This window comes from Embiotoca jacksoni, unplaced genomic scaffold (genome assembly GCF_022577435.1).
Source record: "Embiotoca jacksoni isolate LCO1_2020_lvr unplaced genomic scaffold, fEmbJac1.0.p SCAF_82, whole genome shotgun sequence".
NCBI lineage: Eukaryota > Metazoa > Chordata > Actinopteri > Embiotocidae > Embiotoca > Embiotoca jacksoni.
In genome coordinates this window covers 337,126-357,125 of record NW_027185439.1, presented here as the reverse complement: position 1 = coordinate 357,125, position 20,000 = coordinate 337,126, and the positions used below count along the sequence as shown (strand labels likewise).

The following is a 20,000-nucleotide window of genomic DNA, read 5'->3' as shown; positions in this document are numbered from 1 at the left end:
CACGTCACTACACCTCCTACAGGTAACACACGTCACTACACCTCCTACAGGTAACACACGTCACTGCACCTCCTACAGGTAACACCCGTCACTGCACCTCCTACAGGTAAGACACGTCACTACACCTCCTACAGGTAACACACGTCACTGCACCTCCTACAGGTAACACCCGTCACTACACCTCCTACAGGTAACACACCGTCACTACACCTCCTACAGGTAACACACCGTCACTACATCTCCTACAGGTAACACCCGTCACTGCACCTCCTACAGGTAACACCCGTCACTACACCTCCTACAGGTAACACCCGTCACTACACCTCCTACAGGTAACACACCGTCACTACACCTCCTACAGGTAACACCCGTCACTACACCTCCTACAGGTAACACACCGTCACTACACCTCCTACAGGTAACACACCGTCACTACACCTCCTACAGGTAACACACCGTCACTACATCTCCTACAGGTAACACCCGTCACTGCACCTCCTACAGGTAACACCCGTCACTACACCTCCTACAGGTAACACACCGTCACTACACCTCCTACAGGTAACACACCGTCACTACATCTCCTACAGGTAACACCCGTCACTGCACCTCCTACAGGTAACACCCGTCACTGCACCTCCTACAGGTAACACCCGTCACTGCACCTCCTACAGGTAACACCCGTCACTGCACCTCCTACAGGTAAGACACGTCACTACACCTCCTACAGGTAACACCCGTCACTGCACCTCCTACAGGTAACACCCGTCACTACACCTCCTACAGGTAACACACCGTCACTACACCTCCTACAGGTAACACCCGTCACTACACCTCCTACAGGTAACACACGTCACTGCACCTCCTACAGGTAACACACCGTCACTACATCTCCTACAGGTAACACCCGTCACTGCACCTCCTACAGGTAACACACCGTCACTGCACCTCCTACAGGTAACACCCGTCACTGCACCTCCTACAGGCAACACACCGTCACTGCACCTCCTACAGGTAACACCTGTCACTGCACCTCCTACAGGTAGCACACCGTCACTACACCTCCTACAGGTAACACACCGTCACTACACCTCCTACAGGTAACACCCGTCACTGCACCTCCTACAGGTAACACACCGTCACTGCACCTCCTACAGGTAACACACGTCACTACACCTCCTACAGGTAACACACGTCACTACACCTCCTACAGGTAACACACGTCACTGCACCTCCTACAGGTAACACACGTCACTACACCTCCTACAGGTAACACCCGTCACTGCACCTCCTACAGGTAACACACGTCACTACACCTCCTACAGGTAACACACCGTCACTGCACCTCCTACAGGTAACACTTAAAAGGAAAAAAAATTACTCGTTTCTGGCATTAAACATTTAGAAAATTATATTATGACACATTTAAATGTTATTTTGTGTCTGTTTCTTATTTGTTGTCAAAAGTAAAAACAGCTCTTGTGTTTATTATCATCAATTAATGTTAAAAATCATATTTCATTCCCAGAATCGTGCAAAAACCATGAATTGATGAGCATTAAAACATTTTAAACCATGTTTCGTTTTAATTAATACATTTTGCATGTTAATTAAATCATGTATACATTTTATTAGAAGCAATGTTTTCATGATATTAAATTAATAGAAATATTTAATATACAGAATATTTTAAATTTATATACAAAAGATAACTTATGTTGTGTTACAATATTATTTAAATGATCAGTGACAATTTAGTAACTGCTCTAAATAACAACATTCAGCCGTATTTATTTAAAACTTTTAATAATTACACAAAAAAGGTAAGAAAGCAATAAAAAAAAAAGTCAACTTTATTAACAAGGTGAACAATCAGTTTTACAGCAAAAAAAATGTCTGTCCTTAGATTCAGATAAAAAACTTTTTTTTTTTGCAGAGAATCAAACCGACTTTTTTCTTCCTGTTTCAGCGACTACGTGATCGAGGAGAAGACGGCCGTGCTGCAGAAGAGGGAGAGCGAGGGATTCGGGTTCGTCCTCCGAGGAGCCAAAGGTAGAAACAGAAGTAGGATGAGGAGTGGTGGGTGTTCAGAGGAAGAAAAAACTAGAGATTTAAAACAGAGTGAAGTCTTCAGAGGAAAAAACTCCTCGCTGCGTTATTTCACAACACCTACAGAGTCTTCTTCACAGCGCAGCTCTGGTTTCTAGTGAAACCATGACGATGACTGGTGACCGCAACCTTCATCACCTCAACCTGACATGATTATTACCGTGACGACAAGGTCTTGTTTCAGAAAAGCCACGATGAAATGGGGGCAGCCGCTCTGCTGTAAAGTCTCGTTTCTAATGTCCACTCTGTTGGAATCCGTGTGGTCAAGTTTTAGAGTTCAGATCTGATCTCTGCTTCCAGCTGAGACGCCCATCGAGGAGTTCGCCCCCACCCCGGCGTTTCCCGCCCTGCAGTACCTGGAGTCTGTCGACCAGGGGGGCGTGGCCTGGAGGGCGGGACTTAGAACCGGAGACTTCCTCATAGAGGTAACTGAAATTATTTATAAAATGCTTGACACACTTTACTATGAAAAAAATTTGACTAACTGTAGTATGACATTTTTATAATATTTTGAACGACATACCATAATATGACTTTTTGATCATATTTCGGACGACATGCTATAGTATGACTTCTTCAATATCTGAGGTGTATTCAGGCTCGTTCAGCAATCTGCACCTATATGTTGATTACACACCATGACAAAGCACTTTTCCAGACCATGACACACTGACTCATGCCGTGAGGCTTCACAACACTTTCAGAATTTTTTTTTAGTAGTTTGTAAAGCCATATGTTGTAAATGCTTAGTTTATTATAGATACCATCCCTCCTGTTGAGACATGGTTCATCTCATGGCTCAAAAAGCCACATATCTATATCAACTTTTTTGGAGTATCATCTTGCCTTCCTGTCATCTCCATAAATCATCGTCTTTTTGTTGTGATTTATTTGTCTTCCACTGTTGATTTTCTTTTTTTTTTTATCTCATTGTCTCGGGCAGAGGTCTTCAACAGCAACATCTTTTGTTGATTAGACAATTTTTTTCATAATTTTCAAAATCGTTTTGTTTCTGGTGTCCATTGTATTTTGTCGTGGGCAGCCATAGGGTCATCATAAATGAGTTTAGACAGTGGGGAAGTCATTTCTGCATAATCTGGAATCCAATTCCAACAGGAATTTGTCATTCCTAAAAATGACATCATTTGTCTTTTTGTCTGGTTTTGGTGCCTTTAAAATGGCCTCCTTACGTCCTTCGTCTAGACTCCTAATAAGTGACCTACATGCTCCTGAATCGCACAATAAGGTTGCTTCAATCTCTTCTATCAGTAGAGTCACAAAAGGTTTATCTTGAGTATTTCAACTGTACTTATCTCTAACACATCCTCCTCTTTAGTTTCTAGTTGGGCGTGTCGGTGAATCATGTGAATGAGTGTGTTTCTGTATGACTTGATCCTTGTGTGGTTGTGGTTAGTCATACTGAACCCGTCTGCGACCGCCAACCGTCTCCTCTTCTTCCTCCTCCTCCTCTTCCTCCGTCCCTCCCGTCTCTCCGCTGCCTGCAGTCTCTTGTCCAGTGTCCATTCCTCCCTTCAATTATAGCAGGTGTCTCTACTTGTCTCTCGTGGTCCTCCCCCACTGCCGCCAGCTCCTCTCCATCCACCTCGCTTCCTCCTTCTGAAATCTCCTTCATCATTATCCCCTCGATAATATACAGTGGGTATGGAAAGTATTCAGACCCCTTTACATTTGTCACTCTTTGTTTCATTGCAGCCATTTGCTAAAATCAAAAAAGTTCATTTTATTTCTCATTAATGTACACTCAGCACCCCATCTTGACAGAAAAAAACAGAAATGTAGAAATTTGTGCAAATTTATTAAAAAAGAAAAACTGAACTATCACATGGTCATAAGTATTCAGACCCTTTGCTGTGACACTCATATTTAACTCACATGATGTCCATTTCTTCTGATCCTCCTTGAGATGGTTCTACTCCTTCATTGGAGTCCAGCTGTGTTTAATTAAACTGATTGGACTTGATTAGGAAAGGCACACACCTGTCTATATAAGACCTTACAGCTCACAGTGCATGTCGGAGCAAATGAGAATCATGAGGTCGAAGGAACTGTCCAAGGAGCTCAGAGACAGAATTGTGGCAAGGCACAGATCTGGCCACGGTTACAACATAATTTCTGCAGCACTCAAGGTTCCTAAGAGCACAGTGGCCTCCATAATCCTTAAATGGAAGAAGTTTGGGACGACCAGAACTCTTCCTAGACCTGGCCGTCCAGACAAACTGAGCAATCGTGGGAGAAGAGCCTTGGTGAGAGAGGTGAAGAAGAACCCAAAGATCACTGTGGCTGAGCTCCAGAGATGCAGTAGGGAGATGGGAGAAAGTTCCACAAAGTCAACTATCACTGCAGCCCTCCACCAGTCGGGGCTTTATGGCAGAGTGGCCCGACGGAAGCCTCTCCTCAGTGCAAGACATATGAAAGCCCGCATCGAGTTTGCCAAAAAACACATGAAGGACTCCCAGACTATGAGAAATAAGATTCTCTGGTCTGATGAGACCAAGATTGAACTTTTTGGCGTTAATTGTAAGCGGTATGTGTGGAGAAAACCAGGCACTGCTCATCACCTGCCCAATACAATCCCAACAGTGAAACATGGTGGTGGCAGCATCATGCTATGGGGGTGTTTTTCAGCTGCAGGGACAGGACGACCGGTTGCAATTGAAGGGAAGATGAATGCGGCCAAGTACAGAGATATCCTGGAAGAAAACCTCTTCCAGAGTGCTCTGGACCTCAGACTGGGCCGAAGGTTCACCTTCCAACAAGACAATGACCCTAAGCACACAGCTAAAATAACAAAGGAGTGGCTTCGGAACAACTCTGTGACCATTCTTGACTGGCCCGGCCAGAGCCCTGACCTAAACCCAATTGAGCATCTCTGGAGAGACCTGAAAATGGCTGTCCACCAACGTTCACCATCCAACCTGACGGAACTGGAGAGGATCTGCAAGGAAGAATGGCAGAGGATCCCCAAATCCAGGTGTGAAAAGCTTGTTGCATCATTCCCAAGAAGACTCGTGGCTGTACGAGCTCAAAAGGGTGCTTCTACTCAATACTGAGCAAAGGGTCTGAATACTTATGATCATGTGATATTTCAGTTTTTCTTTTTTTATAAATTTGCACAAATTTCTACATTTCTGTTTTTTCTGTCAAGATGGGGTGCTGAGTGTACATTAATGAGAAATAAAATGAACTTTTTTGATTTTAGCAAATGGCTGCAATGAAACAAAGAGTGAAAAATTTAAAGGGGTCTGAATACTTTCCGTACCCACTGTACTTCAGAATATTCTGTGTCTTCGTAAAAGTTACATTACATTATATTACATTACATTACATTACATTTCATTTAGCTGACGCTTTTATCCAAAGCGACTATAAGTGCATTGTAAGTTCTTGGCTGCTGTCTGGGGTTGGAGTAGAGGGGTGGAGTTTGGTGACGGTGTCGTGGGTTCGGAGACAGAAGCTGGCTGAGCAGCCGGAGGCGGAATAGGTGGAGCGGGCGGATTAGCTGTTACCGGGACATGTCCCATCTTGGGGTGTGAGGAGGATCGAGTGTTTGATGGTGAATCAGCCTTATTCTAGGATCCCGTCCTCTCCAGTCAGTCCTGGCCTCTCCAATGTCCAAACTGTTTCTATAAGGAAACAGGGCGGAGGTCTTTCCTCAGGAGTCCCAGACTCCCCCTGCACGGTTTCAGGCTGTGTCCGGAGAGAGGAGGAGATGTTGGGATCCGGCTCGAAGGACCAATTATGTTAGAAAAATGACTCCGAGGCTGGATTCAAAATCAAACACATCGGCCATTTATTCTTGCAAGAAGGAGCAAATACATGTCCACTCAAAGAAAGATGTCCAGCATTGCTCAACGTCTCTCCTCTGTAGTTCAGCTTTTATACAGTGTGACAAACAGTTGACATCCACCCCCGTTCCCTTTACATCTGAGTTCAGTTGTAGGTCACAAGATAATGGACGTCGTAACATATGGACGTCATAAATTAGACCATGCTGTGGACAGATAGTACTGAGTGAGGTCGTAGGTCACAAGATGAAGACACGGAGACGTCGTGTCTGAGACGTCGTGTCTGAGACGTCGTGTCTGAGACCATACCATGTACAGATAAATAGGTCCTCTTTCCTGAGACAATAAGAACATGTTGTGCAACAGATAAACAAACATTCGACAAGTATGATGAGTTCATTATTTTTTTCATCAATAAGTTATTCATCCATATTATGGGGGACATATATGACTTTTAGGTTATTACTTGTGCAGGAACATGCAAATTCCACACAGAAAGTCATACTTATAGCATGTCGTCACAAATATGACAAAAAAGTCATACTCCTTCAATGTCGTCTAAAAAGTGAAAGAAAAAGTCACTAATTAATGCTCTGTAACTTCTTGTGTTTTAGAGACATAATTAACAGATAATGAAAACCAGGGTTTGAAGCTCTGTGGATGAACGTGAACGTTGCTCACCTGTCCGTCTGTCCTGCAGGTGAACGGCACCGACGTGGTGAAGGTGGGTCATCGGCAGGTCGTCTCTCTGATCCGACAGGGAGGAAGTCGCCTGCTGATGAAAGTCGTGTCAGTTTCCAGAAAATCGGAATCCAACCTGATCAGGAAAAAAGGTGAAGCTGCCCGTCTGATCACTTCATGTGTTTCCAATTTTATTTGTGGATTTAGCTCATTCACTTCCTGCAGCAGCCGGTTTTACTGAGGAAGTACATTTTTTTATTCATTAATTTATTTTAATAAAGTTGAAAATATTTGTTCCCGATAATTGGCAAGTATTTGTTGACACATGATTTTTTTTTTAAGTTGGTTTTAAAGTAAAAATAGATTAAAAAAATGTTTTTTTTTAAATGTGCTTTTATTAGTTAAATATTGCAGTGATGGTTATTTAGAAAAAAAAAGTGATAGTTCATAGATTTAATTAATAGACTGATTAAAGAAATAATCAGTAGTAGCAGCTTTAATAATAATAATACCTATTTTTATCTTAGTATTTATCTTTATGATTATTTACTGTGGTTGAAATGACAAATACATAAAACCTGATATTGTCACTGGTCCATTTTTTGAGATTTCAATCATTTGATTTAACAAAATAACTAAATGTTTGTCTAAATAAAAGGACAGAGTTGTTTGGACTTGTGTTTCTGGACACCGTGTTGACTCGAGGAGTTCACACACACGCACACACACACACACACACACACACACACACACACACACACACACAACAAACAAACAAACACAGCACACCGTTAGCTGTGATCTGATTGGCTCTCAGTAAACCGCTGACTCCTAAAATATTAGCAGTATCTCTGCACCCGATGTAAAAACGACACGTCGCACAGAAACGTATTAATGACTCCTCCTTTTGCACTTTTTTTTTTTTTAGTACCTGATTGTTATTTATTTACTTGTTTTTTTTTTTTATAAAATGAATTTCCTGCCCACATGTTCAGTGTTCAATGACTAAAGCTCTTTACCTTGTAGCTCCGCCCCCTCCAAAACGAGCCCCCAGCACCTCGCTGACACTCCGATCCAAGTCCATGACCGCCGACCTGGAGGATATAGGTAAAGCACACACACACGCACGCACACACGCACACACACACACACACACACACACACACACACACACACACACACACACACACACACACGCGCACACACTCAGTTTGGAGTCGTATTGTGTGTCGCTGACCTTTGCTCTGTCTGCAGCCCGGAGGCGACGTTTCGGTGAGTCACGTGGACCTGCAGCTGGTTTTATCTGTCGTGTTGTGACACTGCAGTGACTGTAGTCTTTAGTGTTTTGGCATGAAGTCGGACTGAAGTCGGACTGAAGTCGGACTGATGTCGGAGTGATGTTGGAGTGATGTTGCACTGACATCACGAGGTGCTTTTCCAACCTGGGGAGAAAGTTTGACCCCCAAAACGTTGGTGCTCAGGAGGTTCGGGAATCGGGTCGTGTTTGTTAAAACTCCGTTAATTTTAAAATACTGGGAATGTTGGAAACAGGAAAATGAGCGTTGAGATTCCTCAGAGTGAAACTGGGTCCCTCTATTTGCAATTTTATTTGAAATGTTGTAATTCCTGCTTTGACAGCGAATGTTTTTTTTATCGGATCAAGAAAAATGGGATTTGTTGAGAAGCGTGATCGTTTTTGGCGATAAAACCAAGCTAGCGACCTCCAGCTATGTCTTTATTCAACGTTTTTAGCATCCTAAAACGTCCTGCCGACGTCTCAGCGGCGGGTTCTTCCCTTCAATCAGGATCGGACTCCGATTAATTCACTTATAGACGCTCTCAAGTCTGCAGCTGCAGCCGTTCATCGCGAGGACGTTTGCAATTATCAGATATGAAATATTGCAAATTGAGTGTAAATATCTTCAGAACCTTTCAGCTGGAGGAACGACGGATTCAGATTCAAATGTTTCGGACATGTCGGGATTTACAAGTCAAAAAAGGAGGCCGGAATAAACGGCCTTTAAAAAGCTGCAGCTGCAGACACGTCGGATGAAGAGGTTTTTACAACCGTTGGAAAGACGACGAAGTCCCGGCTTTAACATTTAGAGGAAAGTTTAAACTAAAACTTTGATTTAAAATGACTTTTGACTTCCTTCTGAAGTTGCTGGAACGTTTGGTGGAAAAGCACCGGATGTGTTTCATGGATGTGAAGATGTTTCAGGGCCTCAGCAGAAAGAAACCAACACGTCAGGTTTCATGTTTCTGAGACTTAAAGCCGATTCTGATCAATTTAATTGGAGTTTTTAAGCACAAAATAAAATGTACTGTTTTCACAAGAATACTTTGCAGAGTAGAAAAACCTCTTAAACATTTAACTCTCTTTTGAGTTGTTGTTTTTTTAAGACAAATTAATTAATAAATGTAAAATCTGGCAGGTGACTCGTTGAAAATTCATAAAATGGAGGAATTTAAGTCAAACTGCCTTTTAGCAGTTTTAGCTCCTTCTTTCTGAAATCCTGCTGCGGCCCGGAAACGATGGATCTCTGCAGTGACGTTTAGTCGTGGTTGGTCGGTGGTTTTTAATCCTATTTTTTTTTTGTTCGTTTATCATCGTACAGTTTTGTTGATGTCGATCTTTGTGTCTCCAGAGAAACTGGACGAGATGTTGGCGGGTCAACAGGAAGTCGTTCTGAGGGCTCGGCCGTCGGACGACTTCAGGGCGGCGACGGTGAAACAGAGACCGACCAGCCGACGCATCACACAGGCCGAGATTAACGTAAGACGGGAGTGACCGGAAGAACCAGAAGAATAAACAGGAGTACCGTGACGTGAAATTAAATACGATTTTATTGTTTTACTGCCGAAAAAAAAAGAAAAGTTTACAGTCACGTTCTGGTCGAACTGGCTCTGATGTCGAAGAGATTCTTTGTTCTTCATTAGGGCCGAATTTAAAAAAAAGGTTTTACGATTAATTAACGGTTAGTCCTTCCAACATTTTAGAGAATTCAACAATTCAACAATTCAACAATTCAACAATTCCCAACCTCCACGAAAACAAATCTACATGTCGCCTGTCTCAGAGCAGAAAAATGATCCTCCACTATAATCACCGGATTTTCATGGATTTTTAAACGAAATGTTTGTGTTTGTTGTGTCTGTAGTCGTTGTTTGAGCGTCAGGGTTTGGTGCCGCCTTCGGCTCCAGAGAAGAGCACCATGGCTTTACCCAGAGGGATGTCCCGAACCAAGAGTTTTGGTGAGACACGTGGAATTAATACATAGTTTTAACTAACACACGCACTAATCAGTTATTAATACACAGTGAAATGTTTGAAACTGCTGAGTGAGCGTTCCTGCTACTTGTCATTTTCCAACCCTGACCTTTAACCTCTTCTGCCGGTGTGCGGACGTCGGCGTCTACAGTTTGTTTACACGTAAAAGAAGATGGTCATTCGACAGAACCAATCAGGAGCCAGATACAGTTTGATGTATTACATGTATTATAATACGTTTCTATGGTTACCACGGCAGGCACTCCGGACGACGACAGGATCACGGCTCTGATCAACGAGAGTCGGTTTCCGCGGAGCTCCTCGCTAACGGACAGCTTCATCCCTCCTCCTCCTCAGACAGCCCCGCCCCCTCCTCCCTCCCCCCTCTTCCTCCTCGACTCCGGCCCGCCCCCCTCCTTCCTCCCCCCTCCGCCTCCGGCTCGCGGGGAGGGGCTGACCCGTTCCAGTTTCAAGCCGGGGGCGGAGCCCAGGCTGCAGGAGCTCTCCGATTCGCCAGCGAGGAGCCACGCCCACGCCGAGCGGCAGCGGAAAGCGAGGTCGATGATCATCCTGCAGGACACGCCCCCGACGCTGCAGCCCGACGGGCACGCCGGCGCCACGCACACGCTGCACACCGCCACGCACACCTCCACGCTGTCTCTCCACAGCACTAGCCCCGCCCTCGGCCACTCGCCGCTGTCACGCCGCCGGGGACGACCAATAGAAAACCCGTACGCTAACGTGGGACAACAGCCTCCGCCCTCCAAACCTCAAAGGAGGAAGTCACCTCTGTTGAAACAACTTCCTGTTGAGGAGCAGGGTTAGCATTGTTCCATCTGTACTTTGTCTCAACTCTGAGGGCATGATGGGATATTTTCAATTTGAAAGATGTACTATATTTATTTATCCAGACTGACTGTGTTTGTAAAATATGTCGGACGGTCTTCACCAGTTTACAGTTTTAGTAGGAGATCTTTAATTAGCATTACCGAGGTACCTAGCAAAGTGGCTAATAAACAAGCTAAAGAAAAAGTACAGACGAACTTATGAATGCAATTTAAAAGTTACCAAACATACAACTACTACAACAATTGTTTCATCGGCTGTAAAAGTGTCAGGTTGAATGAGATCCGGCGGGTTTTTAAAAGGCTTTCAAGTCAAAATTCTAATTGATATTCAAAGTGAACGATTCAACCATCCATCAAAGACGGGTGAACCAAACAAACAAAAGAAGATCAAAGACTACAGACGATAAAACTTGAAAAATGAACCCGGTGGATGTCTGGGAGGTGAAGTCCAACATCTCTCTTGGTTCCGCTGAAGAGAACAAAACGGAAAATCCACCAAAACACTTTCCAGGCTGAAAAAAAGTCCCGTCACATTCTCGGGGTTGAGACACAAATCTAAAAGCCGTAGACCTCCTGGTCGTCACGACGAAAGGTCCAACTTCTGCTTCTTTTCCTTCCAGGTCTTGGAATCAAAGAACACGATCCAAATAAGCTGGACGTGGGCAGCCCCAGCAGGGCGGAGCTCTACCAGCAGCAGGTCCTTTCGGAGCGCGCTCGTGTTCAGGGCCGCCGGTCGTCTCTCTTCCTGTCTGTGGAGGGGGCGGGGTCGGACAACCAGGCGCTGCCTCTCCTGACTCAGAGCCATTCGATGGACGACCTCGGCGAGCTTCCGCCTCCGGCCCCGGTCCTGTCGCCTTCACCGACGCCTCACACCTTCCTCCACCCGCTGACCGGGAAACCTCTAGGTCGGTCTGACGGCACAAATGTGATGTCTGTTGTTTATGCTGGTTTAAGAGTCTCGCTGCGACCTTCAGTGAGTTGATGAACAGCAAATAAGTAATTATGGAAAAGAGCCTAGAAGTGAGCCTTGAGGTACCCCACAAATTACTGGAGCGATAATCTACCGAGGTATTTCACTAAACAAGAGACGATGAAGGCCAGATTATGTGCCTAAGGCTAAAAAAAAAAAGGGTTTAGGAAAGGACCTTTGATGTACTCCAGCTAAGAGAAGGTGATTTAAGACCTTCTACCTTGAGGTACTCCACAAGATAGACAAGGACCCAGGACAGAGCCTTGAGGTACTCCACAAGATAGACAAGGACCCAGGACAGAGCCTTGAGGTACTCCACAAGATAAATCAGAAGCTGTAGACAGAGTCATGATGTACCGGATAGTTTGGCGATAGTGTCGGCATCTTCAACAATACAATCCAACTTTAAATTCCAACTTAACAAAAACCTTTCTGTCTCCAGACCCTTCGTCTCCACTCGCCCTGGCTCTTGCTGCAAGAGAACGAGCGCTCACTGCCCGCACGCCGAGCCCCGAGCCGCGAAGTAAACACGCCTCGGCCTCCACCACGCCCATCCCCACCCCGGCTGCCAGTCCCGAGGGCAGACACAAGCGCACTCCCCTGACCACCCCGCAGAGCAGCCCCGAGCCTCGATCCAAGCGCACCACTCCTCAGACGAGCCCCGAGCAGCGGACCAAGCGCACCACTCCCCAAACCAGTCCTGAGATGAGGCACAAACGCATCACCCCGCCCCTGTTCCCTGATGGACAGGTGGAGCGTCCGGAAACGGAGGGTGGAGTGACATCACCTGCCGGCCCCTCCCCCGAGCGTTGGAGACCCTCCCCCTTGCCACCTCTGGGCACTGAGAGCCATGCTGCTCTGCTTGACAGGCGCAGAAGCCTCACAGTGGGCAGCTCAGAGGAGGAGGGCGGGGCTTACACAGTGACACTCCCACCTGCCTTGTTATCGTCCAGCGATGAGGAAACTAGGGAGGAGCTGCGCAGAATTGGTCTGGTGACTCCTCCCCCCGGCTTTTCCACCTCTACAGGCCCTCCTCCGCCATCCCCCCTCGCTTTGTTGCCACGGCGAAGTGGGGAGGGAGGGGGAGTAGAGAGTGGCCCTGAATCCCTAGGTAGACGAGGCGATGAGGAGGAAGGTGGTGATGAACGTCTCCACGACAGCTCCTCCTCCCCAAGCTCCCTCCCTCCCTCCATCACCCTAGCTTCCCCTCCTGCTCCTCCCTCCCCCTCCTCCCCACCAGCGACTCATCCGTCTCCCTCATCTGGCGTCACCTCCCCATCGGGCCTGAAGCCCCGCCTTCGTTCACCGATCGGTCGCGGCCGTTCTGCCCTGCGGGACCCGCTACTGAAGCAATCGTCGGACAGCGAGCTCCTCCCCTCTTCGTCTTCTCCCTCCTCCCCACTTTGCTCCTCCCCCACAAGTGGCGGCGGGCGGCAGCCACGCTATCTGTTCCAGAGGAGGTCCAAGCTGTGGGGGGGCGGGGACGAGGAGAGGCGGGGCCTCAGCCCGGAGGAAGGGGGAGGCCGTCCGGCCGCACTGGGAGGACAGGGATCGGGTTCGGCCGTGGATCTGACCAACCGGTCCGTGTCCGCGCTGGAGCTGAGCGGCAGGGCGGGGTCAGGACTGGATCTGGCCAATCGGCTACAGCTGCTCAACAAAGACAGTCACTCTCTGGGGGAGGAGCCAAGCCCTCTCGACCCAGGTCGGAGGTCACCAGTAGGAGGGGCCAGGTACATCAAACTACTGTAAATACTACCGCGGTGTGTGTGTGTGTGTGTGTGTGTTTTGTGTGTGTGGTAACAAAACCTGTTATTTGTGTTGTTCCAGATGTGTGGACAGTGGAGAGAGTAAATCGTAGGTTTTTATCTCTGGTAAACACTCGATGATTTTCACTAACTAACAGCTCACTAATGTGCATCGGCTCAAAGGTGACTAACGACTAAACACCTGAGATTAATCTGTTTGTCCTGAAGGTCATTCAGGTCAATCTGGGTTTAATACAAAGGCCAACTGGACATTTTTCCCTTCGGATGAGAGTTGAAAACATCTTCAAGAAATTAAAATAACTCCAGTTGCTTTTGGATTAAATTTGGATGAATTGACGGAATAATCTGATCATAGTTTAACAACTGTAACAAATTAATGGCCGCCAGTCAAGCGCTGCATTTCTCAACATGTTGACGTGGTACCTCTTTTGTTGTCTTTTGAAAAACACAAAAGCAAAAGTGCAAAGAATAGTTCAAACAGTTAGCCAGACATTAGCATATCCTTTCATTTTTTTTCCTGTCGGCCATCTTTAGCTAACGGTATTTTTTTCAGGATTCTCGTTTAAAAGCAGATTATCTTGAAATCAAACGACCTACCGCGTTAACGTTAGCATTACAAAGCTCGCTGCCGATGACGAATAAAATCGACAATCTGCCGCCATTTTTTCGTAAATTTTGTACCATGTAAGAATGCACAGCTTGATGGACGATGGTAACTAATGGGGAGGGGGCGGGGCTTAGCAAAGGATCATCTGGTAACTCCGCGTCCGACTGACGGGCGTGACGATGTGTTGCAGGTTGTTCTCCAGCCTCGGTGAACTTCACACCATCTCTCAGAGAGGATACGGCGCCAGCTACAGGGTCCGACCGGGAAGTCGCTACCCCGTCACACGCCGGAGCCCCTCCCCTTCTCCCTCGCCCTCCGACAGGTCAACGGGGCCCTCCTCCACCGCCCCCTGCTCCGAGAGGCCGGACCTGAGCTCGGGTCGCGGCCTCACCATCCTGAAGTCGTCCAGTCTCAGCCTTCCCTCCGAACCCAAGGAGGTCCGGTTTGTGATGCGAAGCGCCAGCGCGCGAACCCGATCCCGCTCCCCGTCGCCTTCGCCCCACGCCTCCCCCTGCCCCTCCCCCGTCCTCAGCGGGCCCCTGCTGGCCCTCCGGCCGTGGAGGCAGCGGCCCCTCAACCTGTGGAACAAGTACGACGTGGGCGACTGGCTGGAGAGCGTCGGCCTGGCCGAACACCGCCAGCGCTTCCAGGAGCACGAGATCGAAGGCTCCCATCTGCCCGCCCTCACCAAGGAGGACTACGTGGAGCTCGGCGTCACCAGACTGGGACACCGCATCAACATCGAGAGGGCGCTCAGACAGATGCTGGAAGGTTCCACTTGACCCATCACCTCTGACCCCTCACCTCTAGACATCCCGAACTGTGACCTCATATAACCCTTGACCTCTGGTCAGACACTAGGCCATCTCTTTGACTAGAATATCTTAGCAATGACAGAATCTTTAGAGCTTTTTACCAACATCCAGTTTCTGAGTTCTCAGAGACACTTTGCGCTGATCAGCTCTTTGATCAACGCAAAAAAGACTAAAAGCATCGACATCTATGACCAGCCATCTTCTTTAGAAGAAGATTTAGACCTTTAATACTTATTCTGGCCTCTAATATAGAAATGTAATGCCATAAAAACCCTCGACCCTCAAGCTTTTCTCTATTTCAAAGTAGAACAAACTAAAAACTGAGTGTTACAATTGCTGTTCGACCAAGTTCTTCTGAGGACCATCAATAAACACACAAACTGTCGACCAACAAACATCAACTCAAAAAGAAAACAGTGAATAATATTCTATAAGTTCACTTATTCATATTGATTGCTGTGTCCAACCAATGATCACAAACCAGAGGACCAAAAAACAGCAAATATTCAGAAATGATAAGCTGGAGCTGCAATATTTGCCCTCCAAATTTTTTGAACGACTAACTGATGATTAAAATTGTGATCGTGAAATAGTGAAAGAGTGAAAAATATCCAATAAAATGTCACGTGTGTCCAACCAGCAGTTCAAATCCCAAAGAAGGCAAAGAAAAGAACAAAGAAAACGAAAATCCAAATATCTGGATATTTATATATAAATATATAAAAATAATCAAACAAATCTCATCAGCTCTGCTCAGCGTCTAAATGTGTCCGTTCAACGACAGATTTGAGAATCTGCAGCTTAAAATTCAACAAAAAGTTTCTCAATTAAATCAAATACGAGAAGCTGGAACTCGCTAATTATCAAAGATTTGAAAGCGAGTTTATTTTTCCAAAGACTGACTGTAAAATCATTAACTGCATTTCATATATTTTGCGTATTCGGGTCCAGATATCAGATCGGATATATAAACATCTAAAAACAAACCGCTTCAGCTAGCTAACACCACCCACGCAGTTTTTCCACAGTGTGGTGTTAGCGCGATAGCATCAGCTGGACGTCGACTCTGCTGCCGGTCTCATCAGCTGACGAGCAGCTGATCAAAGAGCAGCTGATCAAAGAGCTGATCTGCATTCAGACTTCAAAACATAACGAGAAGGGATCTTTTCCTCGTGACTTGTTCGCTTCCCCAGACGAGTTCATCTGGACTTCTGCGAGCGGCGCTGGACGGTGAGCGAGCACCGCCGGAGGTCTCCACCTTTAACAACGGGAGATTAGTCGAGGATATTTCTCCATCCTGTTTCAGAAAGATCTTGTGACTTAGCATTTTTCTTTTTTTCTTTTTTTTTTCAAATATCATTCATTGAAGAGAATTTGTGTTAATTTTGAGTTTCTATCTTAATGCAGATCATTTAGAATTTATGAATAACAAGTAATAATAATGTGGTGGTGATTAATTACAGAGTTTATAATAGTCTGGAAAAATGACTTTCAGTTCCTTTATGATTTGACAATGAGTTGAATTTCAAGGTCGTCTCGGAGGAGTTTTTTGGAATTCATAATGATTTGTCGATGAGTGTGACTTTGTGCTGATGTGCTGTGTTTCAGGGAGAGCTGCAGCAGAGCTCCAACTGTAAACCTCTGGTTTCTAACCTGCTTATCGAGGGCTTACTGTACATGGTGCTATCTGTTTAAAGCCATCTGTACAGAGAATTACCTTCCTCCTTCCCCTCCTATATCTTCCTCACACTGACACCCGAAATTCATAAATGAACGCTCCTCGACTCGTGCGTCCCGCTTAAACTAATAAGTCGAACCGGCCGTGAACGTCTCGCGGTGACGCGCCGAGGCCGTAGATGGAGTTTCCTCGCTGCCATATTGGGGATTACTTCCCCGCCATATGTGGAGTTTCCTTCAGATCACGCATTAAAAACACAATCGTCCAATTAGAAGAATCGTTTTTTTGAAAAATTCTTTGCTAAAACGGAAAATTTAAGCTTTTTTTTTCCAGCCGATTTTAAAAAGACAGGAAGTGATTCAGGAAAATTAAATTCACATCCTTTTTATATGATGATGATGATGATCCGCTGGTGAAGAAGAGATGCTGCTAACAGAGACAATTTTGACATTTTGAGTTTTTACCTCAATGAGAATTATAAAAGATGAAGGGCTGCCACCGTGATGCATATTCAGTATAGTTTATCTGGAGGTTGGAAATCCTTCACACTTCAATTAAATACAGCGCTGACAGCTGATCTACGACGAGAACTGACAGCAGGATAACCGGATCATATTTACAGGACTGTTCTGACTATTTAGTACCGACAAGCAGAGCGTAAACACGCGATAAATTGTTTATAACACGCTATATATTATAAGCAAATATGTGTTTATTGATGTTTTTGATAGAAACTTTAAGTGGAGGCTGATGGACGACGACACAGTAAAACAGCTGTAAATGTACAAAAACCGTTTGTTAATAAACACGTAAATGTGTCCTTACGTCTGCACTACGCTAGGACGACGTTAGAGGGTGTTATAAACATTTATTACACGTTTACATACTGTTAACAGGTGCTGAATAGGAGGACGTAGTTTACGGTTACTTTTTGACTGAAAGTGACATTTTTTTGTAAAAGTTGCAAAAAAGAAAACTCGAGATTTTAATCGTCGTACAAAAGCTTAAAAGAATCTAGTTTGATAAGTCGCCCCGTCCGACAGGAAGCTGTATAATCTACCGTTTCTGGAATTCTACTGCGAGCTGACGCACTTTATTCTGAAAACCCTGCCGACGCTATTTCCTGTGAAGCCGGGCCTCGCCATTAACGACATTAACAGGACCAACTCTGAAAGGAACCCGGAGATTTTTCTCGGGAGTGTTTAAGCCTAGCTTAGCACAAAGACTGGAAGCGGGGGGAAACTGATAGCCTAGCTCCATCAACAAGTGTAAAAATACACCTAGCAGCAAAAGTGTCGGATTTACATTTGTTGTATCCCGTTAGCTAACGAGCTAAAGAGAGGGAGATAGCGTGAGGACGCCGCTAACTGCTGCTAAAATTATTTTTCATCTCATCGTCTGACAACATTTAGAAAATACAACAGTTACGTACGACCTTGAAGTCGCTGGAAGGTGGATTTTTGTCACCGTCTGCCTTTAAATTGGAGTTGGGAAGCCGAGTCAATAACAAACCGGGAACTGTTGGCTTTTAACGGAGCTTTGGATTATTTTATAACCGAGATCTTTGCGGGTGATCACGTTGCTACGACTCCCTCGTTTCTCCATAATTTAATTTGATTTTTTAAAAAAGAATGCAACTGACACGTGACAGTCTCTCCGATTGATCCCCCTCTAAAGCACAATCAACATACCAGTGCCTGTTTCCACGACAACAGATCGACTGCATCTGTCTCGTTTTTATCCGACGTTAGCACCTGAACGCCTGCCGAGCTGCAATCACGATTTTCCAAAGTTGTACGAGTCGATGTTGATGCGCTTTTATGGGAGAAGTAATACCTGCCCATGGCAGACCACAGAGGTAAAGAATGTATAGTCTAATGTACAGCACATGACAGTAGACTATCATCTGCATAATATATATTATGGTAGAATAATGTAGCTATAGTGAAATATATCAAGTGAAGTAGACAATAAAATGTATACAGTAATATTTTAGTAAATGTCTTTATCCAGATGTGATATTCAGACTTGGTAAACAGCGACACTGAGCTGGAAGAACAACAACACAAATAACAAAACTAAGTTCATTTAAATCGGTAAATCTAACATTTAAAGCCACTTTATTTCACGACGGACTGATGGAGCTTCTTTCCTGAGAAACTCAAGTAATTCTGCCGATTTATTATTAATAATAACGATAAACAGGTTTTATACCAAATGTTTTTCTTCTAAATTATTTTAAAAAGGCAAATTTAAATGATGAAATATAAAGTAGAAAAGCCTTTAAAGGTCTTTATTTTAATTAACGTCAAGGCAAGAAATTAAAACCTATGAAATGAAATGCCAAAATGATCAATTTCCTTTTTTAAATGTAAAATAATTTTTAAGAGAATTTTGCCTGAAATATATTTTGCATCTCCTCGCTCCTTTTTTTTTTGCAGGTTTAAACTCCATCAAGTCGAACCCATTGTAAGATCTAATCAGATTGAGTCGGCGCTAATGTTGAAGGACGCCGTACCCTTCAGACTAAAAACTAAAAACTAGCGCAGGTTTCCAAAGTGATCGACGGGAAGTTAGAAAAACTCCAGTTCAGATGTTTAGAAAAAAACAAGGTGCGTTTATCTGACAATCACTTCATCAGGTTTTCTACTCGCTGTTTACACTGAATATCACGCAGGTCAGATATTCTGTATATGTGTAGTATATATTAATACGGACTATAGTCTACTGTACGCAGTCGTCCACAGGATGAAACGCTGAAATCAGGTTGGATGTAGACGAGCGGTGACGAGGTCCGAGCGAACGTCGTCACCTCGTCACCTCCGGACTCCGACGCGCCTGACGTGAGGTCTTCGCCTGTCGTAAGGGTTTCTCAGCCAATCAGGAACCAGAAACATTGAAGTTAAACATTACAGTTTATTTAAAAGAGCACATGTTCCACTGAACCTACCAAAATACAAATGATATAATTCTTAAAACTTTACATTTCCTGGTTGCTGCTCTTCCTGTCCACAAATTTACCAAATTTCAGGTTGATGTGTAAAAGTGCTGCGATTTTATTGCGCAAAAAAACAGAAGGGGGCTTCAAAAACTTTCACTATTTACAAGACTACAGTAACTTTTCATTTAAAATGTTTGTAGGTTAGAAATTGGTTATAATTCGTAGACTTTTATTTTTGGCTACACCGGCATCCAAACACCAGAGGGGGGCGCTGCAGGAACAAGTTAAGCTAAATATTTATGCTAGCCAGCAGAACGGATGGAAATGATATAAAAACGACCCGATTGTTCCAAATCGGTTTGTTTTGGAAAGTTAAAATTTTCCCGATGAAAATAAAGAACAGCGACGTGGTGAATCGGAAATCGATCGCAGACTTGAGAGCTGGAGACAAAAAAAAAATTGCGCTTCGGGTTTAAAAATGACACGAGAGGAATCTAGAAAGAGCTGA

At 44.9% G+C, this 20,000-nt stretch overlaps 1 protein-coding gene across 1 annotated transcript in view; it reads left to right on the top strand.

Annotated features, from left to right (window-relative positions):
- shank3b (SH3 and multiple ankyrin repeat domains 3b) overlaps positions 1–20,000 on the top strand; it is a 43,290-nt gene that overhangs the window by 22,938 nt on the left and 352 nt on the right. Inside the window, 12 exon segments of the mRNA XM_069139420.1 lie at positions 1,970–2,052; positions 2,410–2,534; positions 6,616–6,748; positions 7,623–7,703; positions 7,851–7,868; positions 9,245–9,372; positions 9,758–9,851; positions 10,127–10,687; positions 11,336–11,620; positions 12,128–13,415; positions 13,513–13,539; positions 14,249–20,000. The exon segment at positions 14,249–20,000 is cut by the window's right edge and continues 352 nt beyond it. Of these exon segments, the coding sequence (XP_068995521.1) occupies positions 1,970–2,052; positions 2,410–2,534; positions 6,616–6,748; positions 7,623–7,703; positions 7,851–7,868; positions 9,245–9,372; positions 9,758–9,851; positions 10,127–10,687; positions 11,336–11,620; positions 12,128–13,415; positions 13,513–13,539; positions 14,249–14,840 (3,415 nt within the window). The 3' untranslated portion in view covers positions 14,841–20,000.